At 37.5% G+C, this 19460-nt stretch overlaps 2 protein-coding genes across 8 annotated transcripts in view; both read left to right on the forward strand.

The window, feature by feature from the left end:
- The window catches only part of SANBR (SANT and BTB domain regulator of CSR), a 26912-nt gene extending 9177 nt beyond the window's left edge, over positions 1–17735 (forward strand). For 2 of the 6 annotated variants that reach the window (XM_074817161.1, XM_074817164.1), the window contains 18 exons: positions 1719–1812; positions 2894–3132; positions 3973–4031; positions 4819–4979; positions 5867–5953; positions 6061–6171; positions 8157–8280; positions 8475–8627; positions 8871–9016; positions 9358–9457; positions 10532–10564; positions 11673–11820; positions 12811–12905; positions 13020–13048; positions 13146–13258; positions 14262–14350; positions 14712–14803; positions 15690–17735. In XM_074817161.1, the coding sequence (XP_074673262.1) occupies positions 1719–1812; positions 2894–3132; positions 3973–4031; positions 4819–4979; positions 5867–5953; positions 6061–6171; positions 8157–8280; positions 8475–8627; positions 8871–9016; positions 9358–9457; positions 10532–10564; positions 11673–11820; positions 12811–12905; positions 13020–13048; positions 13146–13258; positions 14262–14350; positions 14712–14803; positions 15690–15726 (1910 nt within the window). In that variant the 3' untranslated portion in view covers positions 15727–17735. Of the gene's footprint in view, positions 1–352; positions 479–1718; positions 1813–2893; positions 3133–3972; positions 4032–4818; positions 4980–5866; positions 5954–6060; positions 6172–8156; positions 8281–8474; positions 8628–8870; positions 9017–9357; positions 9458–10531; positions 10565–11672; positions 11821–12810; positions 12906–13019; positions 13049–13145; positions 13259–14261; positions 14351–14711; positions 14804–15689 lie in introns of those variants that run through there. The other 4 variants (XM_074817165.1, XM_074817162.1, XM_074817163.1 and 1 more) reach the window with 4 other exon arrangements.
- A 221-nt stretch (positions 17736–17956) lies between these two features.
- The window catches only part of LOC141920427 (protocadherin Fat 4-like), a 46249-nt gene continuing 44745 nt past the window's right edge, over positions 17957–19460 (forward strand). For both annotated transcript variants that reach the window (XM_074817150.1, XM_074817151.1), the window contains exon 1: positions 17957–17994. In XM_074817150.1, the coding sequence (XP_074673251.1) occupies positions 17986–17994 (9 nt within the window). In that variant the 5' untranslated portion in view covers positions 17957–17985. The remainder of the gene's footprint in view (positions 17995–19460) is intronic.

A 19460-nucleotide genomic window follows, 5' to 3' on the forward strand; every position in this document is an offset into this window, starting at 1 on the left:
TTTATTACTTGCTAATTATAAGGCAAATTGCTGTTAAGTCCCTCTGAATGCGTATTATGGCAGTAAACAAGCATCTAGGATAGCCTTTTACCCAAAGTATTTGTTATTAACTTTCAGAAGTCAAACAGTCTATAAGCTTTGGGGGGAAGGGGAAAAAAAAAAAGAGGGCAAGAAGTGCATGGTGAAATTCAGACATCTGTTAATTTGGCTGTGTTGTATATTTGTGTTAGCATTATCACCTTTTCTTTAATAAATAACTTCACTGTGTTCAAAATAAACTTCTTAATATTTGCAGACAGAATTCCTCCATGTCATTTTTTTCCACAGGTCCTTCCTTTAAGATACTCACCTTACCTTGCATTCAAAATGTAGGACTCCCACTGTGGCTGTTTTAATGCTAGCAGGCGTGATCTGCCTGCAGTGCAATGGCTGCTCTGAAAGCTGTGGCTGACCCAGCCCCTTCCAACATTTCACTAGGGTCTGTCTATTAAATATTCCCCTTTTATTAACCGTGTTCCCTCTAATATGGCTTTACTAAGGCTTAACTGTGCAAGGCTGTATCTTTGGACAAGGTTTTGTTTTTCTGACTCCAGTGTGATAACATTGCTTTCCTGTGTTTTGAACTGTGTAGAGCTTCCAGATCATTTTTGGTGTCAGTCTGTTACAGCTATTTAGCCATAAGATGAAGACATCTATCTTAATCTTCTTCAGAAGAGTACAGCCTCTTAGGTTACACGAGGGGGAGAAGATGCTTCTGGATATGTTTTCCTAGAAATCTTGAGAGTGGGGGAGCAATCATGGAAAATCATGACCTTAGGGGTTTTCATCAGTGGAGGACAGATCTGTGCCCTTCCATTATTTAAAAAAGATGACGATCTTTCTGACTTACAAGCAAGATTATTGAAGTTTCCAATTGCAGCGATCCATTCATCACGGTCCGAACAGTTATTCGATGTCTGAATGTTGGGGTTGTCTTAACCCCTGACCCAGAGCTCTCTGGCTTTGGTGACTTCAGTGGGTTTTGTGTTCAGGTTCCGCTGCTTGTTGTGCATTTGTCAAGATAACCTGTTTGAACTGAAGCACAGCTGTCCTTTATTCCTGGAATAAGCTCCATGATGTAGCCCTAGGACTAGACAAATGGCATGGTTTGCTTTCTTTGAGCGTTGTTTTATATAATCCAATGCTTTAAGCCATGTGTTTGGAAAACTTAGCAAAATGACGTTTTAAGAGACTTCTGCGCTTCTGTTTGGAAGCTGCTCACTTCCAAAGCTAACACATTATGGATAAGAAGCGGAGTTAGTCTCAAGTTGTGATATCCTGGCAGCAAAGCTTCCCGAAAACAGAAGTTTTGACGTGACAGTCTTAAGACCCACATCCCACAGAGCAGACAAGGAGAGCTAAAGGAGTGAATTGCATTCCCAGAAGGAAATGCTAAAGGCTCTGTGTGAATCTTACTGCTCTCTATTGAGACAGGACCAACCCGGCTTTGCAGCCAAGTGTCTGGGCAACCCAGCAATGCTGCTGGTCTGCGTTTTCAGTGCATGACATTCAGAGGAGGAATTTGGATTACTTAGTAGCCGTTACGGTAGGAGATTTGTTGCTAGTTTTGTAACGTTGCTCCACCATGAGAGCTGTACTTCAGTTGCGTTTCCAAGATGCTGAAGAGCAAAAGGCCAGGCATTTTTATTCTAATGCAGCCTTTTTTCCTTACATTTAAGGAAGGCCCAGCACAACCTCCACAAGGAATTGTTCTTCAGAATCTGAGAAAGGTCCTGTGCATAAAGGTGGAGAAAGCACTGACGAAAGCCAGGGGTAAGAAGATCTTTGTGTGTTTGTTATCTAGGGCATTACAGAATTTGCAGAAAGATGTCTAAATTGATCATGTTTTTCCACAACCAGAAAGAAACCAGCTGAGAACATCCAAATAAATGCTGTAAGAAATTTTGAAACCTTGCATTGCTAAAGAAATACTAGGGGTTGGTTTGAGAATTTCATATGTGCAATAGGGATAGCTTATTTATAAATCTGCCCAGAGTGTTCCTCTGAGTGACTGATCGCTGCTGTAGTGAGAATGGGAAACATAACTTGATTTTAAAAAGGAGTGAAACAAGATTGATGCTCAATAACATCTTAATTTAAAAAAAAGAAAGGTTCCACGAACATAGATTTGTCCTACGTAAAACTGGGAAAAGAAAGCTGCAAATGAAACGTGGAAATGAAAAACTTTACTACAAATTCAAATAGCCATGCATGTCACTGTTTTTCATACTATCACGCCCCTGTTTTCCATATGATACAAGTACATGTAGAATGATGTGTTTGTTTGAAACTTAATAGTAACTATCTTTCTGTAGAGACAGCATTTACTGATTCTAGCTTTGACCTTTACTGAAGAAGTAGACGTTTTAATACGCAATAAAACAATTTTAATTTCCACAGCTGAAAATTGCTATCGTATGCTGTTATTGTCCTTGGTGCCTCAGTAACTTAGGCATATATATCTGCCTGTTTTTTCAAGGAAATTGAAGAGGGAGAACAAATGAGTTCTCTACATAATTCAGGTAGTATCCCATAACAAACTGGTGACAAAACTGGGGACTGGAGCTAGAAATTTTCTTTCTCTGGTCCCTTCTAAATCACACTGATTACATGTCAGAGGATATGCATCTGTGTTCTTCACCTGACAATGCTATCTGACAATAGTTTCTATGAATAGTTTGTATTAATAGTTAATAACTGCAATTTGTTTTCCTTCTGTTAATGAAAAGCTGTTGGTGACATCAGTGTTGCGATGTGTGATCCAGATTTGGGGATGAGGTCTTTGTGGATTGGTTTTGGTGTTCTGATTGGCTTAATGGTCATAATTTGGTTTGTGGCTTATTTTCTTTTTGAGGCCAAATATGGTGATCCATGTGTGCGATGAAGCAAAAAACCTCAAAGAAGATTTTGCGTGTCCTCGAGACCTTTTGATTTCAGAAATGAAATACTTTGCTGAATATCTGTCAGTGGATGCCCAACGCTGGGAAGAGGTGGACATTTCAGTGCACTGTGACGTTCACATCTTTGACTGGTTGATAAGATACGTTAAAAGGAACACTAAAGATTCTGAAGCTGATGAAATGCCTGCTTTAGGTAAAAGAAAGTGTGTAGATTTGTTGTAGGTTCATTATGTTCTGTACTAATGGAAGATTAATGTTTTGGATGTGGTTCAGCCCCAGTCTCTTTGTTTCTGATTGTTGCACTGTAGTTTGTCATTGGTTATAAAAGTGTTGCAACAGAGATCCCCTGGTCATTGTAGCAGATACCTCTGGTTTGTCAACACTAACGGTTTTGAGGAAACATCCCAGTAGTCGAAGCAGTGAAAAAGGTCTCTCATATTTTGGGATCTAGTCTTTTCAATTAAGATGCTTCAGACCTCTTCTGAACAAGAACAGAGTGGTACTTTTAAGATACCAATGATTGCTGGGTTTTGTTTTGTTTCCCCTCTGTTCCCCATTGGTTTGATTAGAAATTTTAGAAAATATTGCAAACTTTTGCCTTTATGAATTTGAGGCAAGTTTTTAATCTTTGTACGAGCCTTTGCTACCATTTTTAAAAAATATAAACAAACCTGGAGAATAGAATTATAACTTGTAATGCAAAGGTTATGTTGAGCAAAATCTCAGCTGGGTATGATGGCTACAGATGGAAGTTAATCTTCTTGTGTAACTGTTTAGTTGTTGTATCCCTATGAAGCCACCTTGTCCAGTTTTTATAAATTCCAGTTTGTTATAGTTGTACTCTGGCCACCTAAATGATAAATGAAAACTTTTTTTCTTAAGATGGAAAATGTTCTACGTACTGGAAGATGGAATGGCAGGTTGACTGATAAAATAATACTTAAAACAGATGCTGAATATGCAGAGGGAGGGATGTGATATGAAATTATCAAAAGAATTAATGTAACCCCCCTTTTTTTTTGCTGCCTTTTAGAACCATCAAATGTCATATCAATTCTTATTTCTTCTGAGTTTTTGAAGATGGATTCATTAGTAAGTATTAAGAAAGAGAGACTCTTTGCTATAAGGGCACAGTTAATTACCAAGTGTCTAACAGCTTGTTTCTTACACTTTGGCTGTTACATAAACAGCTGATCAATGAGCATATTTTCAGATTTTTACCGCCTTTCTTTTTCAACGCAGTAATCTAATATTTGCAGAATCTCAATGAAAGAAAACTTAGATCAATTTATTTCTAAACATGATAGTGGGATCTTGGATTTGCCTTCTGATGACTGATCTAGAGAAACATTGCTATCTGACTTCTGATAGGTTTTATTAAAAAAGACTATTAAATCAATGAATATCTTTGTTTTATATTTTTTTATGTGAATGACACTTCTGCAATTTAGGATCTGCATAAGTAATATCTACTGACTTGTTTGTTAAAATGTTTGTCAACAGTTTTGTCATTGGTGTGACCCACAATTAAATGCACAGTAAAGTAGTTGTTTAAAGTGAGATCCAGGCAATACTATATATAATGTATACTGTGGTTCTCTTTTTACAAGCAATTAGAAGGTACCACTTAGTGAAGGTGAAACATTGTGGAGTTGTTTTTTGGTCTGTAGAAGCGTTTTGGAGGAGAACATAAACTCACTCAGAGTCATGTTAATTCAGAGTCTCCTTTGGACAAATGTGAGACTTGTTTTTTATTTTTAAGGTGAACTAAAATTGTTCCAAAACACCACACTTCAAATATCTTGAAATAATTAGTACATCTTTTGCGATAGCTTTGTGTAGAATTCCTAACCATTTTTAATGTTTCTTTTTTTCCTAGGTAGAAAAATGTATTCATTATTGTCACAAAAATATGAATGCTATTGTAGCCACACCATGTAACATGAATTGTATCAATGCTAATCTTGTTACACACATTGCTGATCTCTTCACACACGGTGAAGTCGAAGAGCTGAAGGACAAAAGAGACAAATTTAAGAGGTAACTTTTTGCCCTATAATACACTACTGAAGTGCTGTTGGGCTTCTGGATTCTTTTTCAGAGCAGCTAAGACACCGTGGGGTTTGAAGTGTTAGAAGGATATATATATATATACAATTTATATTCTCATACAATGTATCTTTAACACAGAACATTCTGAAGTGACTTCAGAATTTTATATTAAAATTATGAGCAAAAGGAAAGAGCTTTTTATAGGAAACGAGCAAAAGGAAAGGCCCCACTAGGAGCATGGCATGGACAAATTATTCATGAATTCTCACACAGAGCCAGGATTAGGGTAAGAAACCTTTTATGGGATGACATGCTCCTAATTCGTAGAGAATAGTTTGGCTTCAGCGTCCTGTGAACTCTGATGTTTAGACATAGAATTTAGGATGTCTGGAAGGCTGAATAGTTGTGATGGAATACTATTTCATACATAGGGACTCCAGCTTAGTATCAAGGGCCAATTATTGGAGGGCAGACTGACAGACAAGCAAGGTGAAAGTAAGAAAGGAATTTACGCAGTAGGGATGAAGAAATTATAAGTTTAATTCTAAAAGTTGAGTGTAATTTCACCAAAGTATTTGTCAATAAAAAGGTCTTTTAGTCAAGGTAGAAGCTGTCAGTTTATATTGGCAAGCAGTTTAATAAAGGAAAAAAATATAAGGGATCTTTTTCCTCACATCTGTGTTAAAATAAGAGATGACCAGGTCAGGAACCAATTATCCAAACAGATTAGTTTAAAGGAAAATCACATTAACAGCTAGATTCTGAAAGAAACATGGTGACTTTGCTTATCATCAGAATGTAATTGTCGGTCTCGCTATACCTAAACCAATTTTCAGTTTTTTCTAATGGGTAAGCTGTGTTGCTGTCATTAATAGTAAACTTTTCTGCAAGAAGATTGAGAGACTGTTTGATCCAGAGTACCTAAATCCAGATTCTCGGGGAAATGCAGCAACATTATACAGGTATGGTCTTTTTATATTGCTACTCCAGTTGCAAGGACAGTCGCTGTGTTTTGAAGTTCTGCTCTTACTCCAATACTTTCTTTCTTTTTGTTTTTTTAATAATCTAGGTGTTGTTTATGTAAAAAGCTGCTAACTAAAGAAACTGAAAGAAGAATTCCTTGTGTACCGGGAAAAATCAATATAGATCAGCATGGGAATATTGTCTATGTTCATATAAGGTAGTGAATATATATATATTAAAAATGTTTCTTCAACTGTATGATTTTGGGCGATTTTACAAAATACTACATGTTTAAGAATTATCAGATACTCACATTACAAAATGAAGTCATAGATATGTGAAAGGCAGTATGAAACATCTCAACAACTTCTATTACCTACCAAAAAAAAAGAAGCGGGGGGGCACGTTTATGGTGTACTTCCGAAATTGGTTCGGCACTGCCACTGCTGAATGGAAATGGAAAAACTACATCCACGATTACGGAGAGGGTTGTTGCGGGTTGTACTGCCTTAAATAGAAAATGCTCAGCTAATTCCTTCATCAAAGGGTTTTAAGATATGTATAGTTGACGAAAAATTAAGTTAAAGGCTGCATTTCCACAAGGTTTGTTATTGAATGATAGATCCACCTCTGCCAGCAAAGAAATCCTAAAGGGTATTTTCTAGACTGACTTCATCCTGTCAGATCAAATACTCAGCCTGCTTAAAAACTACTATAAATAAACTTTGCCAGTTGTTTTTCTGTTGTAAAGTGTTTGTCAGAGAAGCCTCCAGGACCTATTCTGTATGTATGCCTGATTCATTCAGCAGAAATGTTCAGTTCAGTTCTGCCTGATCCATGTTTGTGAACAGTTGGATTCTCTTCTCAAGATCAGTGAGTGATCCCTCCCCACATGCCCCCTTTAAGGAAGGTGGTGGGAATTGAGTAACGGGAGACCTTTCTCATCAGATCTGTTTCGTTCAGAACACCCAAGCACAATTCAGTGTCAGCTCCCAAGGTAACACGTATTTAATGTTACCTCCCACCACTAATTCCAAGGTGTGGATTGAGTTCTGCCTAACAGTCTAACTAGACCCAAATCTTGTGACCCAGTCCTGACTTATTAGGATCTTTCGTGATTAGCCATGTAAAATTCATTAATTGTATTACTTCACTTAAGATGACTGTATGTAGCTGCTATGCAATTCTGAGAATATAAATGTGCAGGGTTTTAAAATTACTCAGAGGATTATTTGGATTCTAATTATTTGCGTTGTGGTACTTGTGACTGCTTTTCTACACAGAATCCATTTACCGTTCCGTAGGTGAAGTGATGCTGGCCACTAATGAATTCAGGCTTATGAGCTAATACAAGCCAATCTTTAATGATTTAAAGATAGGTTGATATTTATTGGTCCTCTAGTAGTGCCTAGAACTAACTTCCAGTTGGAAGTACTTCTTGCTTAGTCTAGATCAGATGTATATATAATAAAAAATAGTTCAGACTAGGGCCTAAAATTGTGGAGAACCAGTATCTGCTCTTTCTGAAGATAACGTGCCCCAGAGCAAGTTGCGTATTCCTCTTTGAATTTGGAAGAGGTGCGTGTCATTTTATCACTAGGAAGGAACAAAGTCTGTATTTTAAGACTAGAACTGTCAGATACATATAGTCATTGAAAAGACATGGTCTGTTCAACCTTTAATTCTTAACTGAGTGATTGCTGTTGTGTTGCAGATAACACAGGAACATGTTACGTTGGCTTTTAAGTAAAATAGAATGGCAGTACTTTGCTTCTGTTGCACAACATAATACTTTTAAGACAGAAAACTGCAATATGACTGAACTTGTTTGCATGTGCATATTTTGATTTCTTCTTCTCTGTGTATTGGATTTTCCTCTGTTTCATGCTTCTGATTTCCAAAAGGCTTGATATTTATCTTAGCTTATAAATTTGCATCTTAGACATTTGCTTGAGATGAATCAAGCTGTAATTCTTTGTTATTATTAAGTTTAGGATGTTGTGAAAGAATACAGGGTCTTCTGTCATGGTCTGAGTTTCATAATGATTGTCCCACATTGTATCCTTCCTGTTCTAAACTCTTCTGTAGGCTTTTCACCAGTGGAGCATGTGGTATTCTGCTCCTTTTCCACCTCACCTTTCTGGTGGTAGGATCAAAGCAGAGTTATGACTCTGTATGCAACGTGACCTTTTGCTTTTTCAGAGACAAAACCTGGGAAGTCCATGAGTACTTAATTGGCCTTCATGAGGAACTGAAATCTTGGCGGGATGTTTATTGGCGTCTTTGGGGGACTGTCAATTGGTTGGCCTGCTCAAGATGTAACCAAGTTAGTGTATTTTCATTTTCATTTGTTTGTGTGTAGATGGCTTGTTGTGAGTGACTTCTGGGGGATGAGGCAGGGATTAAAGCAGTTTGGAAAATATATGGCAATAAAGCTTGGTATACGTTCTTTGTAGTGCAAAATTTTGATTTCCATAGCTAATCTCACCTCTCATTATCTCTCTTCTTATTCTCATGTAGTCTTTCCTGTGTACTGAATTCTCCCATTGCCAGTACCATTCGCAGCCAGTTCTTTATCCAGGTGTAGCAAGTGCTCTGGGCTCAACTGGGACAGGGGTGTATCCCTGTTGTAACCAAAAAGTACTTCGATTTGATCCTACAACCCTCCCAAAGGTACTTCAATACTAACTCACTTAATTTTAAAAGAGCATAACACATGTCAGGGGGGCCACAGCGTGTTATGAAAATAGATCTTTTTCCAAAATAAGGATTGTAAATCGTTGCAGTGTCCCGAGTCAGGGTAGGACCTTGGGACACAAGAGGTCAAAAGCTGAACTTCTGTTGTTGTACTTACTGAAATCAGTTCTTCCCATTAACTCAAGTATTTGATCTTTTGTGTATATGTATCTATCGCAGGGCTGCAAAGTGAGGGATCACACGGTTGATTTACCTTCAGGAGATAAAGATGGGGATGCTTTGCCATCTCAAACTACTAAAATACTGAATGATCTGCTTCATCATAGAGATGTTATTGTTGTTCCTTTCACTAAGGATGAGAATAGGTAAGAACATTGTATTGCGTCACTGAAATAACGTGTGCACGTTACGTTTGATTTCTCTCCCATTTTAAAATGAGACACAGGACTTTTTAAAGCTAACTTTGTTTAGTTGGAAAGTGGGAAGAGAAGAACAAGTACTTTTTACGTTTTAAGCAGGCATTTAGTCATTCATCCTCCATAAGCATTCACTCCTATCTTTATATTTTAATGGATTCTTATCAAAATATTATGTGGCTGACTTGGAGGTCTGTCCTCTCTTGATATGTGATGAATAAAGAGAGACTGATTCTAAAGTTGCGGAACGAAAATAAATTTTTTTTCTATGTCACATCTTTCTCTTTAAGTGATTCTGGTATTGGGCTCTGTGATGAAAAAGGCATCGAATGTGATGTGCTGGTAGAACCAAATACGCCGTGGGGTCCCAAAACTGGAGAAATCAATGCTGTGAGTGCTAATGGGTTTTTTTCCCCTTTTTTTCTGACAATGAGTATTCTTACAAGGGTACTTTGAAGAATTCATTAGACAACTTTTAATAAAAACAAAACCTGTATGTTGTTGGAGGAGGAAGTGCATAGCTGAGCATTGCAGAATAGCATAGGTACAAAATATCTGGTTGGTGAAAAGGCAAAACTTTTACCATGTCTGCTGGAAATATATCTGTGTATCAGAGGCAATTATCCATATGTCTCTGCTTTCCACCCCATTCGTAAACTGGTGATATTTAAGGATCCTATACACTTTAAAATACATTACGTGGCAAATATTTCAACAATTGCTGCCTTTGTTGTGTCTGCTGATGTATCTGAATATGCTCACGTGACTTTTGCAAGTCCATGAATGAAGAACCGTAACTCCAGTTGTGTTTTGGTCGGGGGGGTTTGGCTGTTTTGGGGATTTGTTTTGGTTTGTTTTTTCCCCCAAGGTGTGAAAGATTTTACTTTCCAGAACTATGATGTGTGTATGTTACTATGTGTATGTCAAGTCAACAGAGATACTTTCTACTACCTCTGTTTTAAGGAGTGCTTTCATGCAAAGACAAGTTTTTGAAGTTCTGCACGCATTGTGGAACTTCTGGTAACTCAGTGATACTGATGATAGCCCAGTGCTGCTGATTCCATCAGAACTGCAGAGTATCAGAAGCTCTCCCGCAATAAATGTGGGAGGTTATTCAATTTAATCTCTGTAACAAATTTGGTACAAAACTGCCACCCTGTCCTGGACTGCTTTCTTTGATTAAAATCAGCTGTAAATATTTTTAGTGCTAAGGTTAGGCACAATAAAACATGACTTTGAATTCACTGCATTTAATTGGTCAGTGGTTCACAACCTCTTTAAGGTTACTTATCCCACCAAAATTTATAGTTCAAGATGGGACTAGGCCTTCTAGGAGTTGCCAGTGGAGGTTGCTGTACTATAACATACCACTCCTGTTTTTAGAATTCCACTTGCATTTTTTAAATTCCAATTATTATTAATTCTTTAACTTGTATGCCTTTCTCTCTCTTTCTGTGACTACAGTTTCTTTCTCTGAAGAACTGGACTTTACAGCTGGTTAGTAGAATATTTTGTTCATAATTTTAAATATTTGCTCTTCTGCACTGGCAGAGAACTAGCTTTGATTTTTATCTTATTTTCTAATTAATTTGGCGGAAAATGTATTTTGCTTTCATTTGGAGGTTGCAGTATAGCAATGCTTTTTACAAGAAAGTATAAAGTATGTGTCAAGTACTACTTAGGCCTGAATAAAAATTAGAAATCCCTTTAAAATCTTTTTATAAATGACAACAAACAATAGACCAGCACTGCATGCATCAGTTCTTAATAGTTCATTAGGCTGACAGAAATGTAAATAAACAAAATCAGAGTTTTTGAGTGTCTTGTTGATGACTTGCCCGAGATGCTGCATGTCTTCGTTATGCTGCTGCTTCATTGCAAAAAGCTTTTGTCAGAGTTGATTTTCTCAGCCAAATGGAGAGAATGGGGAGTCATTCTTCCAGCAGCATAGAACGTTACATGAGTTCTTCTTTTTGTCTGTAAATGCTAGAGAGCAGCAGTTTACCTCTGTCACTCTCGAGGATTTGTGTTGCAGTCTGATGTTCCTAGTGTCCTATAGTAAGACTGTTCTTCTTGCAAGAACGTGATTCCTAAACTTTTTGAATTTACAGTCCATGTTAAGCTTCATTGCTTCTCATGGATTACTAGGTGCTCGTTATCACTTTAAAAGATGTGTGTATTCCAACAATGTAAACATCACATTTCTTAATATTTTCATTATTCTGTGCTGATCAGTTAGGAACTATGCGCTGTGACACCATCTGTTGCAATGTTGGAGCCCATAGTTTATGATGATGTACAAGACACAGAAGGAAAAAAAAATTTTTAGGTGTTAGGGTGAGTTCACAAAAAAAACAGATAATGCAGACCAACTTCCAATAAGTTATTAATGCAGATAGCTCTGGTGTACATAATCCGTGCGTCTTTGTAGTGCACTGCGATGTACATGCTTTGTGGTATTTAATTACCGAGTATTTCGGCAATTTCAAGTAGTTTGCAAGGTGCAGCAAGCCTCAGTAGAACTATCCATAAACTTGCAGTTTCCTGTATTCTGTGATTATGTGGCTAGCCCAGACATTTGCTACCATAATATACATTTTAATAGGAATCAAGCCTCGCTTATAACCTGTGGCACTCCTCTCCTGTTGATCAGAAACAGCAGTCATTGTTATCTGAGGAAGAGGAGTATACCACTGGCTCGGAGGTCACTGAGGATGAAGTGGGGGATGAAGAAGAAGTATGCAGGAAACCAGGTACGACAAGTCTCTACAGTCATCCTCCCTGGAATTTAGAGATAGGGATTCAAGGCAGCAGAATTCTTCTGTAAGCAAATTTTACACATTAGGCATTTTTAAAATTAAAAACTAATGTTACTTGAATTTTATTTCTAGTTTTTCTGTGTTTAGATACAAATTAACCCACTGTTCAGTACCATTAAAAAATCCCTTGCAAATGAGAAAAGCTGCAACAATTCATGTCTGACATGTCCTCAGAGTTGATCAAGGGTGTGTTTTGCAGGAAACGTAATCAAATTACTTTTATGAAGTTTCACATAGATAAATGTTGGAAGAAAAGGCAGTAGCTACATGACTATATTTTTTGCATGCTTTTTTTTGCAGAATATTCTGCTGGTTACATAGTGGAATGGCTGGTGGATATGGCTAGAATTGTGTCTGCACTGAAGACAAGCTCTATATGAACTAAAAAGATTTTTTTTTTTTTAATATGTTAAGGGTTTAGGAACATGGAAAGCCAAAAAGCATCTTCTCCGTTCCACCCTACTAATAAATCATTTGAACAGAGGCAGTTCTTTGTTCTTTTTGTCTTGCCTCAAAGGGATTGGAGTGTACCGGTTTGTTTAAAAAAAAAAAAAAAAAAAAAGAATTTTTTGTAGTCTGAATTTAAACTTCTTTGGTCTGATACCACTCGGAGCTTGTTGACTAAATTAATATGGTCAAAGATGGAGCTTGTATATGCACTTTTAATTTTACAACAGAAAAGTTGTGCTGTTGAATGTAACCACTCTGCATTTTAAATATGTACTTGAGTTCCTGTACACTTCTCATAAAAAAAGTGTTTGAGTAATCTGTGTGTATTAGCATGCCTGCAACACCAAGAAAAAGAAAACAGCCTTTTCATTTACTCTGTTTGTACAGTAATAGAGGGAAAATATTCTTTTGTACCTGTGTAGTTGAGAAATTCCAAGTGCCTGTGATGGTATGAGTGGGTATTTCCTCAATTAGCAGGGAGAAAGGAGAAATTAAAGAAATCCTCCAAGCACCCTAAGAAAGTGGTTTCTTCACCTAGTGTTCAGAAGAAGGAGAAGCCTTCTGATAAGGTAAAGTCATAGCTGTGAAACCAGCCTCTCTGCTTGGGTTGAACAATGAGAAATTCTCTTCAGTTTTGGACTTGATCTTAAAACGTATTTCATGTGTTTTTCTTTGGTCGATAGTCAAGTTCCCGAGATGCATCTCCATTCATGTAAGTAATTTTCAAAATCCTTGAGAACATATTCTAGTATATCCCTTTTTGTAAACTGTTACTGATGACATGGTGTGTGTCTTTCTCTTCTAACCAGTGTGAGTATGCAGCAGAACAAATGGGATGCCTCAAGGTCACTAAGATTCAACCAAGATGCTCAAAGAGAAGATGGTCTGTACTGGCATGAGTTGAGCTTTCATAAAGTTAATAGTATGCAAAGAAAACTATTCTTTCGTATAAGAAACAGCTAGTTTTCTTAAAATATACCTACTTAGAAATCTTTAGGTTGAATTTAATCTCGGATATAGTAATGGGTTTTTTGGTGTTTGTTTTTTATAGTTGCTCCTCATTTGGAAAAGAACAGATTCTGTCTAGGCTAATCATTAGTAATCAGCTGTACCCAAACCACACATCAATCTCAGACTCTTCCAAACTGTACAAAAGTACTCATACATCTAGTAACTCCTTTTGAAAATGTTACTTTAGGATTTGATTGGCATTTATTAGCAATCTCATCTATTCTACAGGAGAAAAAATGTTTTGTGGTAGGAAAATGGAAAGAAAATCCACCATATAAAACTATACACTGAAGTCTTGCACACAGATTGAAAAATAAACAGGCAGCAGTCTTGGAAAATATTGGAAAGGAATTCAAAGTTTGCAGGAGAAAAAGAAAAAATGCATTATAAGTGTATGTTAGTGTGGTTTATGTTCCTTATTTGAAACATTAGCACGTAACCTGCAGAGGTTATAGTTGCGTCATCTGATGACTGTGTAACTCTAGGAATAATTTTTCCGGCATCCTTGTGCCATTTATTGTCTGTGTAGATAAGCAGAATTAAATGTTCACATCTCTCTCTTTCCCAGTCTTTCTGACTAAAAATATTCAGAATTCTATTCGTTTGTTCTGCCTTTTTTAATCTCTTCTGAGACTCTTGTGCATTATTGCTGTATTGAAAACCTCTGCCTCAAAGCCATTCCCATAGAATTTGATCTCGGTGTAATGCCTCAGGCTGATTCTGGTATCTGCCAGGAACACTGCTGAAGCTACATTATGTGTCAGGATCTAGGAATCTTGGTGGTTCAAGATTTGAGCTGAAAAGAATGCTAATTTTACAAGCAGTGTCACTGAAGTGTGCATCTAATTCTTCTCTCTTTGTATTCAGTAGCAAGGAACACCTCTGTTCTAAATATTCTTTCTTATTCCTGACAGATCAGAGAAGAATGTCTGAGATTACAGGGCACTTAATAAAAATGAGACTGGGAGACATTGATCGAGTCAAGTCAAAAGACAGCAAAGAAGTAAGATTTGTCCTGTCACAATGTTATGGTTACAGAATTGAAGTGAGCCTCGGTTAACAAAAATCCATAACACAAATGAAAATAGCATCTATTCAATACTTAAGCTAAAGAACTGAATTTTATCAGTCTACATTTTGTTCCAAGCATGATTTTTTGGGGATAGTTTAAAGGCAGTGAACTTGAAGTACTATTTTAAAAACTGAGCATGGAAAATAGGATGGGTTTAAAAGGTTTCAGTACTGGGCTGTGATAAGAAAACAAAGTATGCCATGGGTTCTGCTGAATATTAGTGACTTTTATGAAAAGTCACTGATTACATTGAAATAATGTCAAAACTTGATTTTTTTCTTCTGGATTTCAGTATGCAGGAGGCATTTATTCTAGACTTGAAGCTCAGATAAAGGCCTCGGCGCAGGTCAGTGCGCGTCAAAACAATGCTGAGAAGAATGTCAGGTAAGATTTTAAAATAAAAAGAAAAAGCAGAGCATGGATTTCAGGGTGGGGGGGGGTGAGTGTTTACAGAAAAACACGCCTCATTTGATACACTTCTTTTGATTCAGCATCCTTACTAGCAGGTTAACTATATATGGTGTGAAAGCTTCCTTTGTCAAATTAAACTAGAGCTAAGAGAAAGAAACTCTTGTACCCATGCTGGAAGAACTGCTTTATAGCTTCTATGTTGGAAGGTTGACTGCTTCTCTAATATAATTTTTTGCAAACTTATGGATAACTGGAAAAGTGTTAGCCAAGATTATTTAGTCTCTTTCCAAAAACAAAACCAAAAAAACCTGCACACCAAAAACCTACATTACTGCATATTGGTCTTCTGCGCCTTAAGTGGATAAAACAAAAATGAACTGAGAAGCTGGCACACGGTGTGAAGTTGTAGAGTCTAGAACTGGTCATAATCTGGCCAGCAGGTGAGCCTCTTGAGCCGAAGTTTATAGCAGGGTTGCTGACTAACTTTTAAGGGATGGGCTGGAAGCTTCAAATATGTTGTCAGAGGAATTTCTCACAGGTTTTATTTCTGTCCAAAAAAAAATGCATGTGACTGACTTTCTGTAGAATTAGTGATTTCAAAAGAAGGCTTTTGACATCACAGTTCTTTTGGCTGTGTGCTGTTGTATGTATGTGTAGTTTGTGGGAACAGGTATCCTGCCAGAAAGGCAACTTTCTTTTGAGAGCGAGATTTTTTTTTTTTTTTTTTCCTCTTCTCTCAGAAGACATCTTAACATGAAAGTAATTTCAAACAAATACTGTACTAGACAGCTGACTGGACAATAAATTAAAATTCTAGCAGTAATAATGCTCATATGTTTCTTCTGTGTTCTTAATCCAGGTCAAAACTCCGTTTTGGTCAAGGCCGTCCAACATAAGGACTCATGAAAAAACTTTAACCAGAATTCATTACTGCTTCCTGAAACTGTAATGCACTCTGACGTACAGAGAATGCACATCTCTGAAAGCTTTCCAGTGACTTATTTATTACTTTAAGCCTTGTAAATTATTTTGTGCGATAAATGAATGCAAATCCAATAAGGTCTGTACTTATTTTAATTGTAAATATACTATTTCTTAAATTTAAATTGAATTGCTTTTTTAGGTTATTGTGTTAAGTTGCATAGAAAATATTTTGTAAATCTACAAAGTTAAATTATCAGACTAACTTTATTTATGGGGAAAGACATAAATATGCCTTTTAGTATGCTAGAAATACTGAAAAGGAAAAAGCAAGACTACTGAATTCTGAATACAGTCAGCAGCATTAACACAAGTCACCTAGTGTATTTATATTGTGTAGTATTTGATGGTACATTTTAGGTCAGTCTTCTGGGGATTTGCATTTAAAGTCCGTGACTATACCTGTGACTTAGACTAGTTTAAGCAAAATTTTAATGCAGTTCTGAGGCTTCCTTCCGTATATCACACCACTCCATTCGTGTGAAGGTGGGTAGCAGGTAGAGACTAGACCTCCAAAGATGATATAGGTGCCGTGATGATGCAGCATTGCATCTTGCACGTGAAACGCTTGCTTTATTTGTCTGTGAAATTAATACTCGTTCCTGTTCCATATCTGACTCCTCTTGCACAATAGTGTTTTGTTCCCTTCTGATATCCAGACCTTAGGATGCAAAGCAGTTCTAGCTCTTAATGATGCCATGCCACTAAATTTCCGGGCAGATACGCTGTTAATTCTGCGTCCTTCAGCAGAGATGTATTATTATGAAGACTTGTGCATGTAGATCTTTTGGGTCTAGTTACTTTCTGAAACCTGCCTGAATAATACTGTTTAGAAGTCAGATGCACTTTCAAGTTCTGTATTTGGAGCAATAGAATACAAGTTTGTCTACATGTAAAATCCAGGGCTACCAAAATGGAATAACTCACCTAGAAAATATGTTGCATGTTAGCAAAGAAAATGGCAATAATGGCAATAATAATGGCTGAATTCAAGTAAACACATTCTGACTTTTCACAACAGGTAGAAAAGAGCGCTCAGGGAAAGCTTATTCCAGGCCATGGCTGTACAATAAATTGTGAGTTTGGAATTAAGTCAGCAAGATCCTGGGTGGGGGGGTGGGGTGGGGTAAGGAGAGGGAGATCATTGTTTAAATGCACTCTTCTCTCCATTCAGGCTTTTTTTGTTTGCCTTGTTTCTTGAGGATTTCCAGTAGGCGTTAGGAGACTAGGATAGCAATACTTGAAAATACTGCTTTCAAGGTGGAAGATTTTTATTGAAACAATTAAAAATGATTCTTGTTTATTGTGTGTTTTGTCCAATGCTATAGCAAATTCGGAGCCCAGTGAAACCAACAGGCAAAACTGTGGATTTCAATGGCTTTGATCTCGAGCAGGAGTGGTAACTTTGCAGGAGTGCTTTAATCTGTATCAAATAACTAAGGCTTTATTAATGCCTGAGGCCTGTTTGCACGTAGTAATGCAGTTTTCAGCACTTCTAGTAAACATTGGAAAACTGACTGTAGTTTGTTGAAGGAGAAAGTATTATAAAATCCACCGGGTACAAAAATGCAGTAGAGTAAGTGTTTTGCTACAATTTTGTGACTTCTGATAGAGGATTGTTCCAAATTCCCATGGTAAACTTTGCTATGAAAGTTGCAGGCTGCATGTATGTGTGTTTAGTTTTCATAGAACTACTGACTAGAAAAGAAGGGAGAAAATTCTGCCGGTTTTGTCCTGTGGGAAAGTGCCAGTTCTATGTGCCAGTATTGTTTTATTCAAAAAATATTGGGGAGCATATAAAAACAACATACATGATGTGCAGTCTTATCTTTTTTCCCCTTGCCGACCACCTTGAATTTTGATCTTGTATTAATTTTGACAATTTGTCTTCGTTTAATGGAAATAAATGTTATTAATTTAAGAAGTGTGTGAGTGTTTTTATAGGTTCTTGTAAGAACTACAAGAACGTAAGCGCGTAAACGTTGTTTGATGATCTCAATCATGCATGTGTATTTGTGATTAAATTGCAGCATCACGATAGAGGTTTTTTATCTGTCAAGAACAGGATATTGTTGAATACGGAGCTGCTCCAAATCTACAAGAACTTAGAAGAATTTTTATCTGCATTGAATTTTGAAGCTGGATTAAAAGTTCATGAGTGAGCTGCCCTACAAATGACCCAAGTATGCGAAATGTCAAACTAAGCTAGGTTAAAAACATGTTTAACTTTGCCTTCCACTGCCACATTGCTGATGGTACCATTTAAATGGTCTGTTAAATCTACGAATAGGATTAGCTTCCATGATTCTCTTCCTAGAAATTGCTATATGGATGTCCTGTATATGTGCAGTTGGTATAGTGGGAAGGCTACAGTGTATGTCCTAGTCACATGTGTGTTTAACTTGCTGCACTGTGAAGCTGTGCCTGTTTGCTTGGTGTCCAGAAATCTTGGAGAAAGGGCCACAATTTTGAGTTCAGTAACGGCTCGGAGAGGAAGAAAGGACATTCTAGGAGAAATGTGGGCGTATGGTTGCCCCAGTCTGGAAACATATGAATAGCATGGGCACGTTTGATGTGACTGAGAGGACGCTTCTCTTTGCCAGAAGGGAAGTGATTTTTTTTTTTTTTTTTTGAAAAAACACTATTTCTTGGTCTTGTTGAGCATACGGACATAGTGTATTGTGTTGGGAAGCTGCTCCTGCACCTCAGATGCTTGCTTGTGCAATTACATGAAGTTCCCTGCTTCCATTTAGATACCTCCCTCTCCACTCTAGGCAAATGTAAAAACCTGAAGTTGTTATCGATGTCCAAGAGAGCAGTACACATAGGCATGTACTGAAGACATTCCTCCTGCAGCTGTTCTTGGTGAAATCTAATCTGTACGAACTGTACCACTGTGTTTGAGTTTTTCCTCTATTACTTCATAATCAGGAAGGAAAGAAGACTGCAGTCATGTTAAATTTATCTTACTACAGGACTAGATTTACTGTTCAATCGCCTATTGGCTATATCTATAAATAAACCAGCCAAAGGCTTTTCCAGGCTTGAGGCTAAGTGAGAGCAGAGAATGGCTGTGGCCCTGAGGTTACTGTCTCGTCCTGTCCTTGAGTATCATGATGGTGGAGGTTGATGGAGCCCTCAGCCAGTCTGAAGGCTACAGCAGCTGACAAAGCTGCACAGGACTGTGTGAGCTCCACTACTTTGGGAATCGTGAGGGATTTGAATACTAATTTGACAGGTGCTGTTGCAAGTGAGCAGCATCCTCAGTTCAGGGAGGACTGTGCACTCCCACACAGCCCTAGGTAGATGCCTGTCAGTCTGGTGTGGGAGAAGGGTGTGTCCTGCTGTTTTCCATTGTTGTGCCCCATGAACAACGCTGTCCTCAGTGACATAGCTGGACGCTGGGCTGATATATTCTGGTTAATGATGTTCAATGTCAGTTGAAAAAATTAGTTTCTGCCACCTCACCCTTGCCAGGTTGTATTCCTGCCTGTTCTATAGCTTGTTTGGTGTTACAAATCATCTCGCCTTAAATCCATTTCTCCACCCTCCTCTTTCCCTGTGTGCTAAGCGTGGAAAATAAATGAACTTCATCCAAATTCTGTTCTGGGCCTGGTTCCATTATAGCACACAGGTGGCAATGGCTGAG

This window comes from Strix aluco, chromosome 3 (genome assembly GCF_031877795.1).
Source record: "Strix aluco isolate bStrAlu1 chromosome 3, bStrAlu1.hap1, whole genome shotgun sequence".
In the NCBI taxonomy this organism is placed as follows: Eukaryota; Metazoa; Chordata; class Aves; order Strigiformes; family Strigidae; genus Strix; species Strix aluco.